Source organism: Hemibagrus wyckioides, linkage group LG19 (genome assembly GCF_019097595.1).
Source record: "Hemibagrus wyckioides isolate EC202008001 linkage group LG19, SWU_Hwy_1.0, whole genome shotgun sequence".
Lineage (NCBI taxonomy): Eukaryota > Metazoa > Chordata > Actinopteri > Siluriformes > Bagridae > Hemibagrus > Hemibagrus wyckioides.
The window spans coordinates 3,531,134-3,552,760 of record NC_080728.1 but is presented as its reverse complement, the minus strand read 5'-3'; the positions used below and the strand labels follow the sequence as shown (position 1 = coordinate 3,552,760).

At 39.4% G+C, this 21,627-nt stretch overlaps 1 protein-coding gene across 1 annotated transcript; it reads right to left on the bottom strand.

Annotated features, from left to right (window-relative positions):
- Positions 1–936: 936 nt before the first annotated feature.
- Positions 937–21,260, bottom strand: LOC131370007 (myelin regulatory factor-like protein). The gene is made up of 26 exons (XM_058417006.1): positions 21,028–21,260; positions 17,005–17,094; positions 15,106–15,193; positions 13,582–13,643; positions 13,061–13,436; positions 12,594–12,703; positions 12,365–12,509; positions 11,542–11,737; positions 11,386–11,462; positions 11,168–11,278; positions 10,882–10,972; positions 9,682–9,882; positions 9,436–9,544; positions 8,577–8,686; positions 6,907–7,076; positions 6,687–6,750; positions 6,510–6,598; positions 6,148–6,210; positions 5,973–6,031; positions 5,312–5,515; positions 5,164–5,202; positions 4,974–5,058; positions 4,817–4,891; positions 3,548–3,656; positions 2,889–2,963; positions 937–2,770 (listed from the first exon to the last, which is right to left on the bottom strand). Exons 2-26 carry the CDS (start codon positions 17,048–17,050, stop codon positions 2,684–2,686), a joined length of 2,841 nt encoding a protein of 946 aa, XP_058272989.1. The 5' UTR covers positions 17,051–17,094; positions 21,028–21,260; the 3' UTR covers positions 937–2,683.
- Positions 21,261–21,627: the final 367 nt, after the last annotated feature.

The window sequence follows — 21,627 nt, the reverse complement described above, 5'->3', positions numbered from 1 at the left end:
TTTGAATTCAGGTGTTTTTCATGTGGCACCTTTGGGATGAATTAAAGCGGAGACTGTGAGCCAGACCTTCTCATCCAACATCAGTGCCTGACCTTCTAGTGCTTCTAGAGGAATGGTCAAAAATTCACACTCCTAAACTTTGTGGAAATCCTTCGCAGAAGAAGCTGTTATAGTTACAAAGGGCAGGACAACTCCATGTTACATTCATGTGCATGTAAAGGCAGACATCCTAGTTTTGACCTGGCTCACAGTCTCCACTCTAATTCATCAGAAAGGTGTTCTATCAGGTTGAGGTCAGGACTCTGTGCAGGCCAGTCAAGTTCCTCCACACCAAACTCCCTCATCCATGTCTTTATGGACCTTGCTTTGGTCACTGGTGTCATGTTGGAACAGGAAGGGGTCATCCCCAAACTGTTCACATAAAGCTGGGAGCATGAAATTGTCCAAAATGTCTTGGTATGAAGCTGAAGCATTAAGAGTTCCTTTCGCTGGAACTAAGGGGCCGAGCCCAACCCCTGAACTCAATGATTTGGAGGGGTGTCCCAATACTTTTGGCAATATAGTGTATAGTGTATAAAAAGCTGGGAATGCACTCCAATAATAATAATAATAATAATAATAATAATAATAATAATAATAACAAAAAGACATATTGATTAGTTAAATGTATCCAGCATTTTCTATTATATGATGAAACCAAACCAAATATAAGAAATCTTTAAATAAAATGGAAAACTAGATCAATTTAACTATAACTGTATAACTACATAAATATTTCACTATTCAAGATGCTAAGATGTCATAGTTTGAAGTGCATTTCATAAGCAAGGTTGTAGCTTTTTTATATTGTGTGTGTGTGTGTGTGTGTGGATTGTGTATACTCATACAGGTCAGAAAATAATAACGATATTTGCTTCTGATAATCAGTTTGCGTCGTTCTCCTTTATTGTTTAATAGATAAGAAACAACTTAAATAATACATTTAGGTGCAGAAGAACTAGAAGAGTGTCAGCAATGTGAACGGAGTCGGAAAATGAACTGAAATAATTGTACAACGTCACAAACCCTCTGATTATTTCGTGTTGCTTGTCGTGACAGTGGTTTGTTTAAATACAAAATTGTGTGGAAAATATATCATGGCTGATTTATTTATTTTTTTCTTCTAATCTCTAGTCTCTAAATCATAGTTTGGTTGATGCAAAAATCTGTGAACACACTGAGCAGTGCAAACGAGAGGAACCATATCAAATATGGACAATAAAGTAGAAACGCAACAATATAATAGAGAAGGCTGTTCATTTAAGGATTGTGGTGGTGAAATTTTCAGCAGTAAGGCTTGCGTAGTGAGCTAGTGTAACTTGCTGATCTCTCTCACACACACACACACACAAAACACACACACACACACAAAACACACACACACTCGATCACTGGGTTCTAGTGTTCTGTTCAGGCCAGAGATACATATATATTTATATATATATATATTTTATCGATGATTATTTCAATTCAAAGCTTTATGGGCTGGGTTTAGATTGTAAAGTATGTGCAACACACACACACACACACACACACACACACACACACACTCAAATACACTATATCAAAACGTTTCCATTGTAAAAGTCAGGGTTTTGCGTATCTTTTTGCATCACTGTAATATATTTCTTCCGTTTTGTTTAGTTTCCCGGTAATTCTCTCCCCCACTTCAGTCACTTACTAATTCACACTGACTAGCTTCCCATTATCGTACCTCCAGTAACACATGACGTCGCCACGCACGCCGTTTTAAACTCCTGCTCATGCTGTGTTACATTACATTGTGACACACTTGGAGGATAGATATATCTTCCACATACATGATACCTGAGATTGGCCAGTGTGGCCAGTGATAGAGAGAGAACAGCCTTGGTTCTTGTTCACAGATGACTGTGGCATCATCAGGTCATGATCTCCTGATGTTACGGTAAACAATATGTTCACAAATACATATATTAATATAAAATAAGAACTTAAACTAATGAGGAAGTTACAGAGCATATGGGGTTGTTCATACCCTCCAGGTGGGCTAAAGTCCACAGTGTCCTGTCCGTTAATGATGGAATGGTCTGAGAGACGGAGCGTGATGTGTTCCAGCGTTGCCAGGCTCTCGGGGATAATGATGTGCACACATTTGTTGTTTTCTTTTTCAAATGAATTTGTCAACACGACCCCTGACCCTTATGTCCGCCTAGAAACTTCATCCAGCCCTTGTACAAAAACCAAAAGAACCTCCTACACATCATGCACGGTCAGCCTGAAGGACCGAATTATGAATAATTCTTCATTTTACTGTTCCTCTTATTGTACTGGATATTTTTTTTTTGACTTTCAGCCTAATCACAAATGTATTATTTCTTTTCTCCCTCTTGTGTTATAGAGATATAGGGATAGGGATAGGGATATAGGGATAGTGTATCAGCTCTTATTGTCATATAAACCCTTATCTCTACTATCTATCATCAGATTACTCTATACATCTTACATAAAATCAAGACACACACACACACACACACACACACACACATATGAAAGCCATGCTGTGAGAAGCCTCAGTATCACTTCGTCCTGCTTCGAATCGTATCAAAGCATCAGGAGGAACTGTGATTAGTGTTTATTAGGGGTGATTAGTCTTAATCCAGCATCACTGGCAGCGGCGGTAGAAATGGAAATGGTAGTCAGTAAACAGAATTCCCACATAGTTGGGGTCTGTGGAACAGTGAGCCTGACCCTGAGGAGAGATCAAATTGGGGAATTCAGCACAGATTACTGACTCTGTATGTCCACAAAAATCATGTGTGAAACGTGAAGAGAGAAATATCCAAATATAGAACAGTAAAAAGACTTACCGCTACTGAGAGACGGAAGTGGTAAGACGATCGGAAATGCCGGGCAACTGACAGGGGCCACTCGTGTACATACCCCTGTAAGACACCAAACTCTACATTAATGTCAATAAGAACCCCAGCACCACCAAGCCCCACTTTTGGGCAATTGAGCAAGTCCCTTAACCCTCTCTGCTCCAGGGGTGATTCATAATGGAGAGTTTTTCAGCTCATTCTGAAATGTTTTTGTATTCTGAAGTCGTGATTTTCCTCACATATACATATACCTATCACATATCCCAGCTGTGAAGGTTGGGGTCAGAGCACAGGGTCCGCCATGATACAGAGCCCTGTATTAGAGAGGGTAAAGGGTCTTATTCAGGGTTTAGAGCATAGGATCAGCCAGGAAACAGGGGCAGAAAGGGTTAAGAGCTCTCTCTCAAGAGCTTAACAGTGCCAGGAGATAGTGCCAACTCCTGATCAGTAACCCAGAGCTTTAAGAGTCTTTAGGGGCAGTGGTCAGATTTTATTCTATAACTGATTTGGCAAAAAAAAAAAATCCATATTATATGAACTCTAAATAAAGTGTTAAAATAAAAAAAATAAAAAATTTTTTTGTCAACACACACACACACACACACAACAGAGGAATGTGTTGTAAGTGATGGATGTTGAGAAAATACCTGTGTATTAGGAACTCTGTAGAATTCAGAGTCATTGTTGTCCATTACAACAGTGCACTCCTCCCTCAGCTCATACGCACACAGGTGAGCCACTAACAGCTCAGTAGTGCTGTTCAAACACACACACACACACACACACACACACACAAACACACACACACACCAGAGTAAATACACATTGGTGATCCACACACTGCACTAACAGCTGAATTTCAAAACTTCATCACACTATTAATATTCAAAAACTAATTATTAGAAACAAATAGATCTTTATCTAACACCAAAGATAACTAAACACTTCTACTCACACAAACACACACACACACCCAGAGTACTCAGAGTAACAACCTGCCTCCCCTCACTGCCAGTGACCATCATACATCACTGTTGTGGTCACCTGTGGTTAATTATGTATGGTTAGTTTAAAAGCATGTTTGTTTCAGTTGTCTAGCTACCAAGTATGTGTTCAGTTCTCTCACACTGGTGATGTTTACCAAGCCTAGTCTTTATGCTCCTGTGTACCTGGCTCCTAGACTAAATATATTGCTTGTTCTTGAGCACGGTTCTGCCTACCCTGTTTACATCCAGGTAATATCCAGACTGGTTATACCTGCGCCTGTTATTCACCTAAAGTGTACTGGATTTATTGATCCCTGTCCCTTATATTGTGAGCAGGTTTCAGATTGTTTCATCTGTACCTATTTTTGTGACACCTGCATTTGTTTGCATCTGTTGTGAATTGACCGAAGGAGACCAGGGGACTCTGAAATAGTGTTCAGCAGGAATGTTTTATTGGAGATCAGAACACACTGCAGTGGTACTGTGGTCATCGAGTCCAGTGAAAAGGAACATAAGTTGCAGTTTTAAAGCCTAGAGGTGATGCTCTTAAACAAAAACCCCCAAGGGGAGGTAGACCTCACCGGTGTTGACTCCCTGGTATGATATGAAGCCTAGAGGTGATACTCTTAAACAAATGGGAGAAAGATCCCCAGAGTTGGCCCCCCCAAACTGTCCGCTAGTTCACAGTTCCTGACCTCCGTCTGATTTGATCACCATTTGGTGGTGAGAGCTGGGATATTCAAAGAGCAATGCATGTTACAGTAGATTCCAGAGTGACCTCAAAAATCTGTTTTCCTACCCATCCTACCTCCAAGACTTGACACAAATCCCCATCAGACATAAAGCTGTGTGTGAATATACGATGTAACTGTTGCTATAGAGCTAGATAGTGTAGAGTTATAGTGTATAATAAACTGAAAGTTTACGCACTTCATCTGCAGGGTGACTGGCATGTTGATGGGAATGTGTTTACTAACGGGGATCCGATAGCTGTAGTTCCCTTTCCTGTGAAACACAGACATGTTACAGCGTGAGGCACTTTATGAGCGAAAATGACTCTGAAAATGGCAGTAAGTCAAAATCCTACCGGGAATTCTGCTGGTCGATGTAATGGTGGTCTATAACCTGCTGGTTCTGAGTGATAAGGATCGACCGAATGGTTGTGTTTGTCCCTTTAATGAAAGAAAACCATAATGCAATATAAATATTAAATAGTGGTCCAGTTATAACGGTGTTGTAGTTCTAGTTAAACTATTGTGCAGAATTTTGAAACTCACAGTCGCTGTGATGTCGTAACCATTCCCATGGAATTTTGTCTGAAAAGACACAAAGATCAACACAACAATAAAAAAAAGAAGAAGAAACATTTGTGTGTTTCAGTGTTACAGCTCTGGATGCATGTCTCATCTGTCTCATCTGTCTCACCTGTCTCACCAGTCGGACCCTGTACGGCATCAGGAGGTGTTTTATGAAAGCCTGAGGGAACAGTCGAGCTCGACGTGACAGACCCACGGCTCCTGGATGATGTATGTAGACAGCAATAAACTTCATCCGAGTAAAACACGCTAGAAAAATCGATCTCTAGTGGCCAAGGGCCAGGGGATGATGTAGTAGGTGAGTCTGTGAAGTCTGTGAAACATCAGATCAAATACATTCCTGTAATGTAACCCAGTGCTGCATTAAAGGTAGAACTTAAAGGACCCACACTGACACTTTGTACAAGAAAGGAATGAGTAGACTCTATTTTCTGAGGAAAGTCAGATCTTTCAATGTTTGTAACATTGTAGCATCAGCACCAGGGATGGCAACAGGATTAACAAGCTAACTCACAAGGCTGGATCTATCACTGGTCACAAACTTTGAGTCAGTGAGGCACAGGAGGTCACTGAACAAACTGCTCTCCATCATGGACAATCCGTCTCACTCGCTCTCCAACACAACAGAGTCAGCGGATCTATCTATCTATCTATCTATCTATCTATCTATCTATCTATCTATCTATCTATCTATCTATCTATCTATCTATCTATCTATCTATCTATCTATCTATCTGTAATTACAATAACAAGACTTGGCTTTTTCTTACCTGTGGTCACCGTTTCTGTGGTAGTAGACGTTGAGATTGGATGCATGCTGCTGTTACTACTAGAAACACAAAGGTCCAACAGATGAGCATTCATCTTTACAGTGTAGTATGTACTGTACCAACTGTATGTATACATGCAGATATAACAAAGGTGTTTATGATGAGCGCACTGTACCTGGAACCAAAATCTGTGTCTTCTCTTAATGTGAGCATGTAAAGTGAGGTGATGCAGATGGCACTGGAACCATGTGGATGAGAATAAATGTACAAATGCCAACGTTAATGCACATCTAATAATAACTAGTAGTCAAAACGTACATTTGTTGGTTTGTATTTCCGTTTACTCGGTATAAATCTGTCTACATTCACTTACTACAGCAGTGTGATCTCCTAAATGAGAATTTTATTTGCATTCATATAGCGCAACTTTTTTAAAACTGATTTTTGTGTATCAGCGTGTTTATCTTAACACTGTTGCATTACTGCATGGTCAGTACAGGAGGTTTGTGTTAAATATCTAAAAGAGAAAGGACTCACCAAAAAGCCATAGTTACCACAAGCAGAATGATTGTGGCTTGGAATAATCGGTGCTGGAGGCAGTGCTGGTATCTCTTACGCACATACTCCTGACACAGAACCAGCAGATTTATAGAGTTAGTACAACACATCATCATTTATCAGGTGGAGCAGGAGCTTTGAGTTGTGTTAACTTACTTTACTAGTTGTTAATGGTGAAGGCTTTTGGGGAGGAGCTGATGTTTGGCTTCTGCTAACTCCTCTGTAAGACAAATGTAAACAGGGAATAATTATATGTATAATATTAATGTTAAAATAAACTGTTAAGTGAATCCAAAGGCTTATGGATTATGTTCTATGAGACTGCAAACACTACAGAGAAGAAAAATCGATCAGCAAATAGGGTTAAAATATTTACTGTAGGGTTTTATTTATTGTAGCTGTGTTTTTGGAGCGCATGCTCCCCAGGTTCTTCAGCTTGGCCAGGCGAGCGTTCCACACCTCCAGCTCCTCAATGCGTGTCTCCAGGTTATCAGTAAGCTTACAGAGCTCTTTCACCGCCCCCACGTTCTCCATGAAGATCTGCTCCTGTCAGGAATCCACACAAGTTCAGCTCATCAGTTTGTATCGAAATGGCTGCCTTTAATGTCCACTAATTTATACTCATTTTAAGTTATTTATATAATTTAAATCTCTAATAATACATTTTGTCTTTTCACTAAAGCTTCACAATAAATGTTAAAGAATATATTTATTTTATAGAGATACTGTGCATATCATTTTGACCTGACATCAACACATCTTTTTCTTTTCAACACACTCCTGCTTACAGGATCCTCAGACAAGTCAAAAATAATTTCGTGTTGATTCAAGTGACCACCACATCAACATCTACACTCAACGACCAGATTATTAGGAACACCAGTCTGAAATTAGGTAACTCTGTGTAGCCGGAGATGTTTTTCTGTTCACAACTGTTATAAAGAGTGATTATTTGAGTCCATCTCTCTCATATATAAGGTATGTCCACACTCAGAGACCTACTGCTTACTGGGTGGATTCTTCTTATTTTTGTAGTCTTGGTGTTTTTTCCCCCATTACATTCTTAAGCGTAAAATTCTAGAGACAGTTGTCTGTAAAAATCGCAGCAGGTCTGCAGTTTCTGAAACACTCAAACCAGCCACTAACAACCACGCCATGGTGAAAGTCCCTGAGATCACTCTTCCTCTCAGTCTGATGTTCGATCTTAATATTAACTGATGCTCTTGACTCATACCTACATGCCTTTATGCACTGAGCTGCTGATTTATGAGAGGCTTATCAGATAATTGTATGAATGAGCAAATGTGGGAGGGTTCCTATTAAATTGGCCACCTTTTAATTCAGTGTTTTTTGTTTAGGGATTTATTTTCTACATTCTAGAACAATCCTGGAGATTCCAGTACTATGAAATAACACACATGGACTTCAGTAATCCATATGTAATGACACCAAAAAACAGTCAGTTGTTATTTTAAGACACGAAGGTCAGGTGTTCTGGAACAGTTCTTGCAAGAACAGTATCGTCAAGTGCATTTGCAAAACCCATCAAGCACCATGATGAAACTGGCTCACATGAAGACCATCCCAGTAAAGCAGGACCAGGACTTACCTCTGCTGCAGAGGGGAAGTTCATTTAGAGTGACCAGCCTCAGAAATCACCAATTAACAGCACCTCAGATTAGAGGCGTTATGAAGGCTTTACAGAGCATCAGTAGCAGACATATCTCAATATCAACTGTTCAAAGGACATTATTGTGGATTTCGGCCGCCTTCAGCATTGTTTTACAATGTAGAAGGAAATAAACATCAGGAAAGACCATGGAATTAGAAGGTGTGTCCAAACTTTTGACTGGTAGTGTATATATATATATATATATATGGTCAGTACAGAAAAATGGAGGAACTGCTAAATTTTTAGAGGATTCTTGTCTCTTACTCCTGCTTAATGCACATCTGTATACACAACATACACTCAGGATTTTCAGCTTCAGTTTTTTTTCTCTTTACTTATTGTCACCTCTATAAATATGGGCCTTGTGAACTTACTTTGTCCACCATGAGGAAGTTGTGTATTTTCTGTCCGTTGGAGCATGTGACGTCTCCTACGTCTCTCACCGCTGTGGGAAGCAGCTCCTTCACCTCCTGAGCTATAATGCCTGAAAAAGACAAGTAAAAGCTCTTATTTAACAGTAAGAATCTAATGATGTATTGGTCAGGATCATTACGCTGACAAAGCCAAGAGGATAACTTTGCAAAAAAAATCAGATTCTCTACAATTCTATTCAAAGTCAGCGTATGTATGAATTATTCAGAGTTGGTTTTATTTACTAATGTAAGGGAATATCAGGTCATTGCAATCCAGAGACTACAAACAGAGACGGCATAGACTTCATCTCCCAAAACGCACACACACAGGACACACACACACCCGGGTCAGTTCTCGTCTATCTCTGGAGTTCTAGCATCTTCTCTGTCACTCATGACCCACTTCCTGGTCACTTCCTGGTTGCCTGAGTCTATTGTCATTATCATGTATAAAGATTTATGAGTATTGTGTCAGCTGGTTTTGACCTTAATGATTGGATGTTGTGGACTTGTGTTTGGATTGTTATTAAAGACATGGACGTTTATGCATCGCTTGAGTCCCCATTGTGACTAAACCCAGATTGTGTCTATTTCCTTCCTACAAAAGTAATTTAAAGCACCTGAACTGAGGCTTAAAGGATGAAATAATAATCAATTGTGCATATTCACTAAAATTCACTAAAATTTAGCTTCAAATCTGAGTGATTGGGTTTCTCTTGGCTTTGAGAAATGGACATGTTTTATTTGGACAGTGATGAGTGAAATCTGATTCCATCAGGAGTGGCCCGGTGGTCTTTATGCTGTAATGTTTAACACACACCTTTCTCATGGACCTGATCGATGCCCATCTTTGACGCAAACTCTGGTTTGTAGTCGTATTCAACAATCCTCATCTGAGCTATTCTTCTCAGCTGTTCTGTTGAATCCACCTGGGAAAGCATCACAGTTCACCACAACATCAACGATGGAGGCACTGTGTGTGTGTTTTTATTTTTGTGAAAGACTGCCAGGTAAATGATTCATCCACAAGAGTATCTCAGAAGAGACAGAAGAGAGATATATTTACCTCTTTGACGTTCTCCTTCGCTCTGCTGTCTGACGGGTGCATGACCGTGCCCATTATCTTTGCGTTTCCACAAACCACCAAAGCCTCGTCTGGGGTATCGGTGTTGATCCCCACCAGCCCCTGGCACACCACAGAGTCTGGGGTCTGCCCTTTTACCCAGAGCACCTCGCTGTCATTCTCAAACTGCCCGGGGTTTGACGCCTTGTGAAGGTAAGCATCAGTGTGACATAAATATTAATCCCCACATTCATGCAGTTACAATCTGAATAATAATATTGTAGTGCTATAACCCTGAAACATTTTTATCTGCTGTCTGAAACCCAGGAGCCAACAGAGCAAAACTGCTGTCTGGAGGTGAGGGATGTTATACTCTCTCTCTCTCTCTCTCTCTCTCCTGTCAATCACAACACTCACTCCAAAACTGTGTGTGAAAGAGGGTGGAGAGTGCTTTCCCCTGAGTGTGAAACAGCATGAAGAGCAGTTTGAGTAAAAGCTAATGACTATGTTCAGATGTCTCAGAGGAAGCACGTGTTAGTTCACTGTGATCCAGCAGGTCTTCACAGACCAGAAACCAAAATAACAGAAGAAACATATTTAAACATACGCACAAAGGAGTATCTGGAGTAAGCACACTGTTGAATTGGTCATGGCACCACTGCTCATGACATCAACGAAGCTCAAGTAAACACAAAAACACCACCAACAAAAACACTCAGCCCAAGATGAGTCTGCACTTCCCTTTTATAGGCTCAGACTCCGCCCCTTTTGGGACCACACCCTCACTAGGAAAGGTAAGTTAAGTACATATGCATACATCATACAACAACATTTATACACACCCTCGTTGTTTTTAATGTCCCGCCCATTTAAAGCCCCGCCCATTTTTAAACCAGTAAAATAAAACTGATCAGTTGCATGATGGGAAGAGCTGGGAATCAGCATGTGATCCAGCTGAGGATGACAACTGGAAGAAACCCGAATGAGAAAAACAGCCTCACAAAATGAATAAGCGAATACTTGTACAGTTACCGCAAAATCATTTAATGGCATTATTTTGGAAATTACACAGCAACACACAACAATAACACAATCAATAAATATGACATCATCTTTTATCTGAAGATGTACAGTATTTCTAGTTTTAGGCTGGAGGTGAGGTCACGCTATGACAGCTGGTTTCAGCACTTATACAGCACTTACCCTGACGATGATTCTCTCAGATACGTTTGCAACCAGCAGGTAACTCTTCTCTTTGACTGTAGCGTAAAGTCCCACAACCATTAGGAAGTACCTGATAAATACAAATTATATACCACAATCACCAAAGATAACTTACATTCTCCAAAACTTAACCCAATCTAACACTCAGCTCCTTTCCTAGAGCTTAATTACTGTAAATTTACCTTTCAGTAAAAAATTCCTATAGACCTTTATTTATTTATAACAAGATTAGTGGATTGTGTGTGTGTGTGTGTGTGTGTGTTACCTCTGGTCAGGATTGGGTTTGCCCTTCTTCCTCATGTTATTAGCAGTCGTCTCACTAAAGTGTAACCTTCCAAGCGTGATCTTGGTGATTTTATTTCCAGGCAAGTTTACTCTGGAAGAAATATCAGCTCTTAAAATGGCCGTAGAGAAACTGGAGCCAGTGATACGTAGACGTCTTAAATCATGAAGTCAGTAGAAAAGTCTAAAATGAGCGCTTACTGGACTGGCAGGAAAGGTTTTTTGCTGCGGTCTGATTGGGACTGCTCGATGGTGATGTGGTGGCTCTGAGCCTCAAGCTGAAAAGAATGAAATGTGAAGTGGATTAAACTGACTTAATTTGGAGAAACTCCAGAAGAAGCAAGTATTAGACAAAACCTTAATTCCGAAGACTTTCACTTGGAAGCTGTCTACAGGCATAGGACCTGCTGGGGTCTTGACATATTTGGGGTCTCCAGCCATCGCGATGTGTACTGTAACTTGGAAATGGTTTTTCTTCTGGCACACGAATGCTTCATCAGCTACTGAGAAGCTAAAGCCTTTATCTGTGTCCACGTGGTAACCTGGTGGAGGGCTGTGAAGTGCACAATCAATAGCATAAATAAAGATGTATACATGAGGCTGAAATGTGATATACACCTAGGCTTAAGATATTCAACCTCAGAGTTTCACGTCTCCATAGTTTGTAAGGAAGTTTGTAAGATTTTAGGCACCACACAGGCACCACATCACTCAGGAAAGAGTCACAAATGAACTCCATAATAATAATGAAATATTAGGAAATAAACAGAACACTGTTGCAGATTCAGCAGTAATTCTTAATATATGTGTATATATATATATATATATATATATATATATATATATATATATATATATATATATATATATAGCAGGCTGCTTGTTTCCATGCAGGAGTAAAACCATTCATTATAGAAATAATTTCCAGGGAGTAGGGATTAAGAAAACATCCATTTGGATTAAAAACACACATCAGGGCATTTGAAACTGCGCTTATACCTGGGAAGAGCAACATTTTAGCACTGCTTTTTACCCCGGGGTTATGAAACCCTAGTTTACTATCATCCAGGGGAACAGCTTTGTCTTCTCTAAATACTATCATTGAAAACTCCTGTGCTATTTATTATTAAAGCCTATGTGCTAGATGATGATGATATAAATGTGCCCTGAAAAAGCATACAGAGTCTGGTAGCTGCTGTTGTAGAGGCTGCTCCACTGGTTTGGTTGATAGCAGTCCCATTTCAGTAGCTGGTACATCATTGCTGAACTTGCCCCATTAGCATCACCCTCATAGCCTGGCATTTCACACACACCCCTCTCAGGACCTACAAACAAAACACATGGGATTCTTCTCATGAATAAGTTGATAGTGATGTTGATGTTCATGATTGAATAGATTAAACACCCACAAAATGAAGGCTTGGTCCAAACGTTGGCTTGGTCTCTCCACTGGCTGTCATGTGTGTTTACATCGAAAGAGTTCGAGCGCTTTCTCTTATTCTTTTCAGGTACAACTTGCCTGCCAAAAAAGAAAAGAGATAATGAGGAAGTGAGATAAGTAATCCTTTATGAAATCTTCAAGGATGATGTCAGTAATACAGCATACAGTGTACTGCCTTATTGTTCAGCTGTGTTTGATACAGCAGGAGTTTCGTACACAGAGGAGCAAAAATCATTAACCAGGGTTGCCAGGTTTCAGCTAGATTTTCAGCACAATTACAGCTCAAAAACCACACAGAAGACCTGAAACTAGTTCAAAAAGTTAGTTGAGAAAGGAAGACACATTTTATCCTTTATTTTCCTCAACCTTTTCCTTGGAAACAAGGTCACTGTAGTGCTCACACCTTTCTAATGTACATTCAGAAACATTCCTCACCCTGTGCCCAGGCCAGGTTTGGAGGTCATGTACGGATCCACACATACGCCGTGAGGTAAGAGGCGTGGAGATGTGCTGGAAGTGGCAGCTTCTGTGTAGCCTCTGATTGTGTCTATAGGGTCATGGTGTACTGGAGGCCCGGCGCTCTGAATGCAGCTCTCAGCTGGACTGCTGTATGCACAGTGTAAGGAGGAATCACACATGATCTGAACTGTAGCAGGTGATTTGCTCTTTATTTGCTTCATGGAGTTTCCCAAATCATACTGAGAGGATGGTGGAGCTTTAAGATGGCAGAAAGGAGCAGGAATTTGTGCTGCTGGGGCATGCAGGCCAGGAGCCAGCTGCTCAGGGGCTAAATCTGAGACAAAGTGGACATCTGGAGGAAAAACACTGAGTGAGAAAGCATGTCTCAGGGTAACAAAAAAAAAGTAACAAGGACATTTTTTTAATGATTGTCTAATTACATACAGAGCCCAAAATGTTTTGCCTGATCATGTATATATTTTGCTTCTGGATGTTACCTGGAATTTGTGGAGGAGAACACGGTTCTGACGCTGAATCTGGAGGTGATTCAGGTAACATACTGTAAAAAAAAAAAAGACATGATTAAACAAAACAATGAAAAATCTTAACAATACTCATTCACTACTGTACATCAAGCCACTTATCTACAGACTGTGTGTTTGGGGTCATTTTGTTCCATATTTTCCTTTAAAAACCACAGAAATTCAGTCTTATCCAGAAAGACCAGGTTGGTGGCATACAAATCAGCCCTTTGTGGATAAGTTTAAATAACCCTGAACTACACCACAGGTGAGGAGTTGGTGGTGTGCTGTTACAGAGAATTAATCAACAATGTGGTGATCTTATGAAGCCTAAAGCTAAACAGCTTTACTGTACAAAAGCCTGAGTAGTATTGGATTGACAAAGCAAGGTCCATAAAGACATGGATAAGAGAGTGTGGTGTGGAGGAACTTGACTGTCCTGCACAGAGTCCTGACCTCAACCTGATAGAACACCTTTGGGATGAATTAGAGTGGAGACTGTGAGCCAGACCTTCTCGTCCAACATCAGTGTCTGACCTCATAAATGTGCTTCTAGAGGAATGGTCAAAAATTCCCATAAACACACTCCTAAACCTTGTGGAAAGCCTTCCCAGAAGAGTTGAAGCTGTTATAGCTGTAAAGGGCGGGGCAACTCCATATTACATTCATGTGCATGTAAAGGCAGACGTCCCAGTTTTGGCCTGGGTCACAGTCTCCGCTCTAATTCATCCCAAAGGTGTTCTATGGGCTTGTGCAGGCCAGTAAAGTTCCTCCACACCAAACTCACTCATCCATGTCTTTATGGAGCTTTATGGAGGAAGGGGTCATCCCCAAACTGTTCCCACAAAGCATGAAATTGTCCAAAATGTCTTGGTGTGAAGCTGAACCATTAAGAGTTCCTTTCACTGGAACTAAGGGGCCGACCCCAACCCCTGAAAAACAACACCTGAATTTAATGATTTGGAGGGGTGTCCCAAAAATTTGGCAATATAGTGTATATAGATTCCACTTTTATTGAAGCGTTTCAGGAATATAAACATTCAGGATATAAATGATACATTTTTACATTTATATTTATCCCTAATGAGCAAAACCGGTGAAGAAAAACAACCTGTATTTACATATAACCTTGTAGGACATCCACAAGACAAGTTTATTCCTGTTATCTTACAACTTTTCTATTTTATATAAGACAAAAAAGAAACTGAGAACAGCTTGTGATTTCAGCAGCATGGTGGTATAGCCAATAATAAACATCTTGATAAGTTGAGAAATTCATTCCTAATCTGAGTTACATATCAGGGGCATGACCTTGACACTAAACACGCTCAGTGACAAGCCATAGTCTTGTATAAAACACTGTATATTCAACAATCATTAACATCATCTGGACGTGTTTCACACATTTATTTACATTGTTTTCCTGATTTATATGAAGTAGTGTGTTTTATTTTAGTCATTATGTGTTAAGTGTAACGAGACAATGTACTTAATACTCACAATGTGGGGTCGATATCATTGCTGAGATATTGCTCTAGAATGCTGGTGTCCACTGCTGCACTGTCCAGTACACCACTGACATCCTGCCCTATGAATCAGAAAACACACACCTGTGTACATAACTTCACCTTCAACAGAACTGAATACTTTCTGCTCAAATCCTTCATCTAGAAAGAGGCACACATATATAGCACCTGTATGGGGATGTGGTGGCTCAGTGGTGACGGTGTTGGCCTACTGATCAGGAGGCTATGAGTTTGAATCCCAGGTCTGCCACTGCTGGGCCCCTGAGCAAGGCCCTTAACCCCCCAGTTGTATAAATTGAGATAAACTGTAAGTCACTCTGGATAATCATTTCCCAAATGCTGAAAATGGACACAGCCTTGTGATAAAGCCTTTTATTGAGGTTCTGTGTAACATCGTATCTGTCTGTCTTTACTGTATATCAGCTTTAAATGCAGCGACAAATCATTGAAATGCATCGCATTTCTTTTAAAGAAAATGAAAGCTAGTGTGCATTCCAGTGAGGTTAAATCCCAAACCAAGAAACTCGGCTAGTTATAGCCTCCCAAAGAACACCAGAAAAACTCTCAGTATAAAATCCAATGGCTCTTTTGACTTGTAATAAATCACTGCTTTCCCACAGGCACTGTACATTATTGCTGCAACACTTTGGCCTTGACTTAATAGCTCTGTGTCTTATGGACACGTGGCCTTGAATGTATGAGGGTATGTTGCAACTACACCAAGAATACATCATCAGATGCTATAGTACAGATTGTTTCTCCACAAGATATCATTCATTCATTCACTCCTGTATCTTCAGTAGCTGCTTGATCCTAGTCAGGTGTGACTGACAAAACTGGGAATAAATCCTGGATGGAGGTGGATGTATCTGTGGGAGCCATGCACACTCACTTATTCACACTGCACCAAGGTGTCAATACCCGTGTGTCTTAATACACGCAGTGGGTCAGGAAATAAAGTCTGGATGTCTGTGCACTACTTTCTCACTGAGCCATGAGGGTGTGTATTGATTATAGCAAAACCTGAACACATCTACATTTACCAGAACAGGAATAACAAACAGGAAGCAAAGTCAATCCCAGGATATGAGCTACATTCATTCACTAGATGTACCTTGATCTGCTGCTCCTATAAAACCTGTGCTGTATAACATCATGTGTGGGAGTTTATTTTTTTAAAACCAATCCCACTTCAAGCTTCATAGCAGCAGGATAAAAGTGTCCCATTTATCTTAAGACAAAAATGAACAGGGAAAAAGCGTGAATGTGTCTTTTGTGAATACTGGTATAGAATTATGGACAATATTAACACTATATAGGAGGAGTATTTATTAAAAATGCGAGGGACTCAAAATGACTATTGTATAGATATCAGACTTTCTGTAAATCTGAGGTTAGGGTTTGGGACGAGGCGACTTATTGCTCCACTTGTTTGTACTAAATCCTTCACTCATTTCAGTTCTTATCATGTATAAGAGATACAGAAAAGGTCTAGTGAAGCAAAACTGCACACATTTTAGCACAATTCATAAAGACTATTTCACAATAGTCTGTATTCATATCATCATATTTACATCAGTCACAGTGTATCTGTATTCATATACTATCATTTTATATTCATCCCCTGCACATTTAAATTCCATTTTTATTGTAATGCTAGTCTATTTTATTTTATTCTATTTGATTCACACAGTCATAAAAAGCGTTTCCCTGCATGATTTGTATGTGCATGACTCTGTATGTGATAAATAAATAAAATCTGACTTAATTGTTGTAATTAACTCGAAACCTCAGTTAGTTTCTTGTACAGCGACACTTTAGTCATTCTGTTTAAGAGTGTAACGGAGTGTAAGTGACATTATGTAAGTCTCACCATCAAAAAACTGCTGCAGGGCCTCATTTTCACCGAGTACATCCATCTGCCCTTTCCCAGACCTGCTGCAGTGCCTCCGCTTTACTCCCCCTGGTTCGTACAGACAGAGGGTGAGACTAGGGGTATATTTTAAACCCTGAACATACAAGTAATGTTCCAGGAACCAAACACTTAGGTGAAAGATTATGACGATTATGTAGTTTAACAATGCTTTATTAAATTAACACACACAAATTAAGATAAATAAAAAAAAAAACTCAAGAGGAAATCTATAAGAGTTAATGTTGATGTGACCATTACATCATTATGTCTTTCTCTTCTTCTGAATTTTGCACCTCATGTATGTTTAGTAAAGTAACTAAAGAGTTTTCCCATATTTCCAAGATGTAGAGTAAAACAAACTGTCTTTATGTACTTGTATAAGAATACTGAGACACAGCTGATTTACATTTAGTGACGCCCACAAAACTCCATATAAGGAGAAGGTCACAGAGCTGAAAGAACAAAACGGGAACAAAACGAAAGAAAAGGCCTTTTCTCAGAGCTAGAGATAGATGTTATTTTAACATGTCTAAGTTAAAAAATGAAAAATGATATTATTTAGCAGAGAATCAGCGCCTGAAAAGACTAAAATCTGAAGAGAAATTCTAGAAAAGGTGAATAAGTGAGGTGAAAAGTAAATAGTTTGAGAGGAGAATTGAAGAGGGGAAATAAGACATCATCCTTGGTGGCAGTGAAAAGTGCTGAACATGTTTAACTGGTTAATGTGTCTCGCCATGTGTTTGACCGAACTTGACTGAAACCTGTAGTATCCAGTAGATAAACACAACATTGGCACAGAACACTAAATAAATTTGAGGTAAACCAAATCGGTCAATTAGTCTTTAAAGAAGATAACATGGCAAACTGAGGCAGGGGCGTAGTTTCCAGGGGTGGGGGAAGTAATAATCCCCCCAAGATTAATACAATGATCAACTGAAAGATATGTAAAGACAGTCATTTTGTAATTAATATTCAGAATCGATTGTAAGTTTGTTATAAGAAATAAGACAAAAAAACACAACACCCCGCTCCTTTGCACAAGTTGGTATCTCCCAGCTCTCTGCTTCATTACTGCTGTTTGACTCGGAGAGCAGGTCACACTGGTGGCTTTAAGAGGAGGAAAAGCTAAACACGTTGCTTTGTATTATTGTCAAAGAAAATAAAAATAAAACATGTACTCAGAAAGAGGTAGGATAGTGTCGCGTAATCTAGCTAACGACACGCTACATACTGTATATTGAAGCTAGCTAAGCAAATTTAACCAAATAACAAGCTAGTGAAAACAGGCCTTGTGTTATACTAGTTACATTTTATTTCCATTATCATCAGCAGCAACAAGATTGTTTACACTAAGCTGACAGATACCTAGTTTTATTTTCTATTTAATTTTATAGTTTTATTTTGTATTACTCTGTAGTATCTGAACGATCTGAGGTGAAGTGAAGCTTCGACTGAATCGGTCACATCCAATGTGAACGTCCTCAAGTGGACTCTAAGTGACTCGTCCCTACACTTCCATTTATCTTTAACATCATTTTCATCTTTTTCCCCCACTGTACTATAACAACTGAACTTCTTTAATGGACACGCTTTGGACATATAGACAGATATGTAGATAGGTGGATGGATGGATAATCAGAGAGAAATTATGTAATGACACTACAGATATAACAAAGCTGATTTCACACATCAACTGGGACAATGTCTTTTTGTCTTAAATGAATGACTGCTCTTATTTTTCTTCATTTCTGGTACACTAAATTGCCCATAGGTTTGTGTATGTGTGTGTAACTAACCCCAAATTATAAGACTTTTTGGTTAGCTCTTCACCTCTTCAAATATTTATTCTTTGTCTCATCTGATCGTAATGTCAGGAGTAAAATGCATCTCTTTATAGCACAAAAAGTCCATAGGACTGCTGCTTAGATTCTTAGTGATTGAATCGTGTTTCTGTTTAAGTTTCTGTTTAGTTTAGTTTAGTTTAGTAGTAGCTAATGTTCTGATGTGTAGACTAAGATCTGTGGAGCACTTGCCTTCATTCTTGGGTTACTGTCTCCACACAGCTGCACTATTTATTGTTAAGTAGGAATTAGGACTATGACTTATACCTATTTAATGAATCATTTTCTTGTATAACATGTGCTCCTCGGTGGCTATAAACCAGTCCTTTGTAGATTTAATTAAGCCTCTTGGTCTACAGTGTATTTCATGTGAGACAATCTTTTCCTTTTCCTTATATTTGACCAGTCTTTTCTCATTTCTATAGAGAGAATATCTATGGAGTCTTGGTCACTAGTTCTCCACAGATATTTATTCCTGATCTTATTTCTACAACCAGTGATGTAGATCCAGGTCCAGGAGGATAATGAATGACTATCACCACACTGGACAGAATCTTCTCCCATCAAACAAGTGCTACTGGATCCTGAGAGACTCAGGGGGGGGGGGATTTGCTACCTTCAGGCAATCCGGCTAGTGAGCAAAGACACTTGAGAGAGTCTGAATATTCCTCATTCACACAGATCCACAAATCAGCACACTGTTCTGATTCTTCCATTACATTCCACATATACACACAGACTACTCTGTTTTACTATAAGTTTATTATATCATATGTCTATTATATTTGACTATATTCTGTATATTTTCTCAGCAGCACAGCAGTACTAATGTGATGTTTCACCTGAATATACTTTTACTCACTCACTTTCAGTAACCATTCTATCCTGGTCATGATTACGGTGGATCCAGAGCCTATACTGTGAAAACATACACAAACTCATACATCTTCACCAGTCCAGCTGTTAGTGTTTTTGGATGAATATCAGCAGAACAGAAACTCCACACAGACATTAACCTAAGCTCAGTATCACACCTGGGACTTTAGAGATGTGAGATGATTTTCTCTACACTGGTATCTATAATGGTATCTATAATACTCATCAATCAGTTTTGAGTGATTGGTGATGCAACAGATTTCAATTACTTTCACTTTCCTGGTTTGGTTTGAATCCATTTCTGAAATATTGGAGCATCCCTTCTTATATTCCTTATGTGTTTGTTCTTTTGCCCATAGCTCTCACAGCTCTGCTAAGTTGGCAGTAATAGTTAAGTAAAGTGACAGAACAGTTTTGCAGAATCACCCTACACTGCACATTTGGATATGAATTCTTTTTGTTAAAAGCCTTTTCAACATGAAGAGTTAAGGGATCTGTATTTTAGAGTTAAATCACATTTCTGATGGAGTTTTTGGGTCAGCTCTTTAAAGCCACTTCCTGTTCAGCCCCTGATCAGTGTTATTCTTCTGTGGTTATTGCGTTCACCGATTTGTATGATTCACACTTGGATTCGTCACTGTGGCATTTCCTGTCACTTCCATACTGAATATCTTTGAACGATGTCAAGCAGAACATTTCATTTCACCTATAATAACCCTAGTGGAGTTACACTTTATCTACCCTTGGTGGTTTGACAGACTATGGTATTTTTTTTTTTATTCCTAGTTTATCCCTTTATAGATTGGAAGCTCTGTACTATAGCTCTGTACTATACTCTGTACAATACTAAGTATTGTGTATCCTCAATCCAGCAAATATGGCAGTTTATTGATTCTTTGCTTAGTAATTTAACATAACTGACTTCACACGCTGTTTCCAGGAAACAAGTCACAAGACGACACCACCCCCTTTAAAGCAAATCCCTTTACTGCTAATCAGCACCATTTTGCCAGCTGGTAGAGGAATAACAAACACATATAATTATATAAAGCTAAGAAAACAGAGTAAAGAAAGCATTAAAGGGATGGATACACTAATATATAACACAGATATTAATACTGATCTGTTAGTGTAGGCAATATAAAAATAAATAAAAACAATAATATACAACAAAATCCATTGTTTAGAAATGAATTTGAAGACCGAAAGGACCAAGCTGTTTGGCCGGATGATCTAGACTGGCAGAATGTTTGACAGATCTCACCGTTTCTTCACTAGAACGTTCCCGGTTTCTGTTGAAGATTCACCAGTCTGCTTCTCACTCAAGTGTAATCCAACATCATTGCACACGTTGGTATATAATCCACTTACACTGTGTGAAGACGCTAAATATGCTAAATATGTTCTACAGTGAATTTACATTGTTCAGCGGAAATGGCGGCTGTTGTCGATTCTAACAATGTACTTTGTTCAGTGATCTCTGAGACAAACTCCATCCGCCTGTCCTGCGCAGGCGTACACGCATGTGTATGTGCAGGCAGGGCTGGTGTCCTTGCTCAGGGTAATAAATGTGGAGTTTTTATGACCTGGGTTAGATGGGAAAGAGCCATGTTGTAGAAAAGCTGGTGCTAAGAGTTGCTTATCTAAGTCTGGCCTTGTAAAGCAAACAGAGTCATGACATCTGAGAGATACTGTCTGTCTCTGATCTGTCTAACGAAGCAGCACGGCTCCTGTACACAGCCTTTTATGATTGTGGAAATCATCTATACCACCAGACAAACAACATTTTATGAGTGTTTCTGTAGTAATTAATGTTTTTACTTTTCAGCAATAGCTGAGTCACTGACCCAAGCCACCTCTTTAG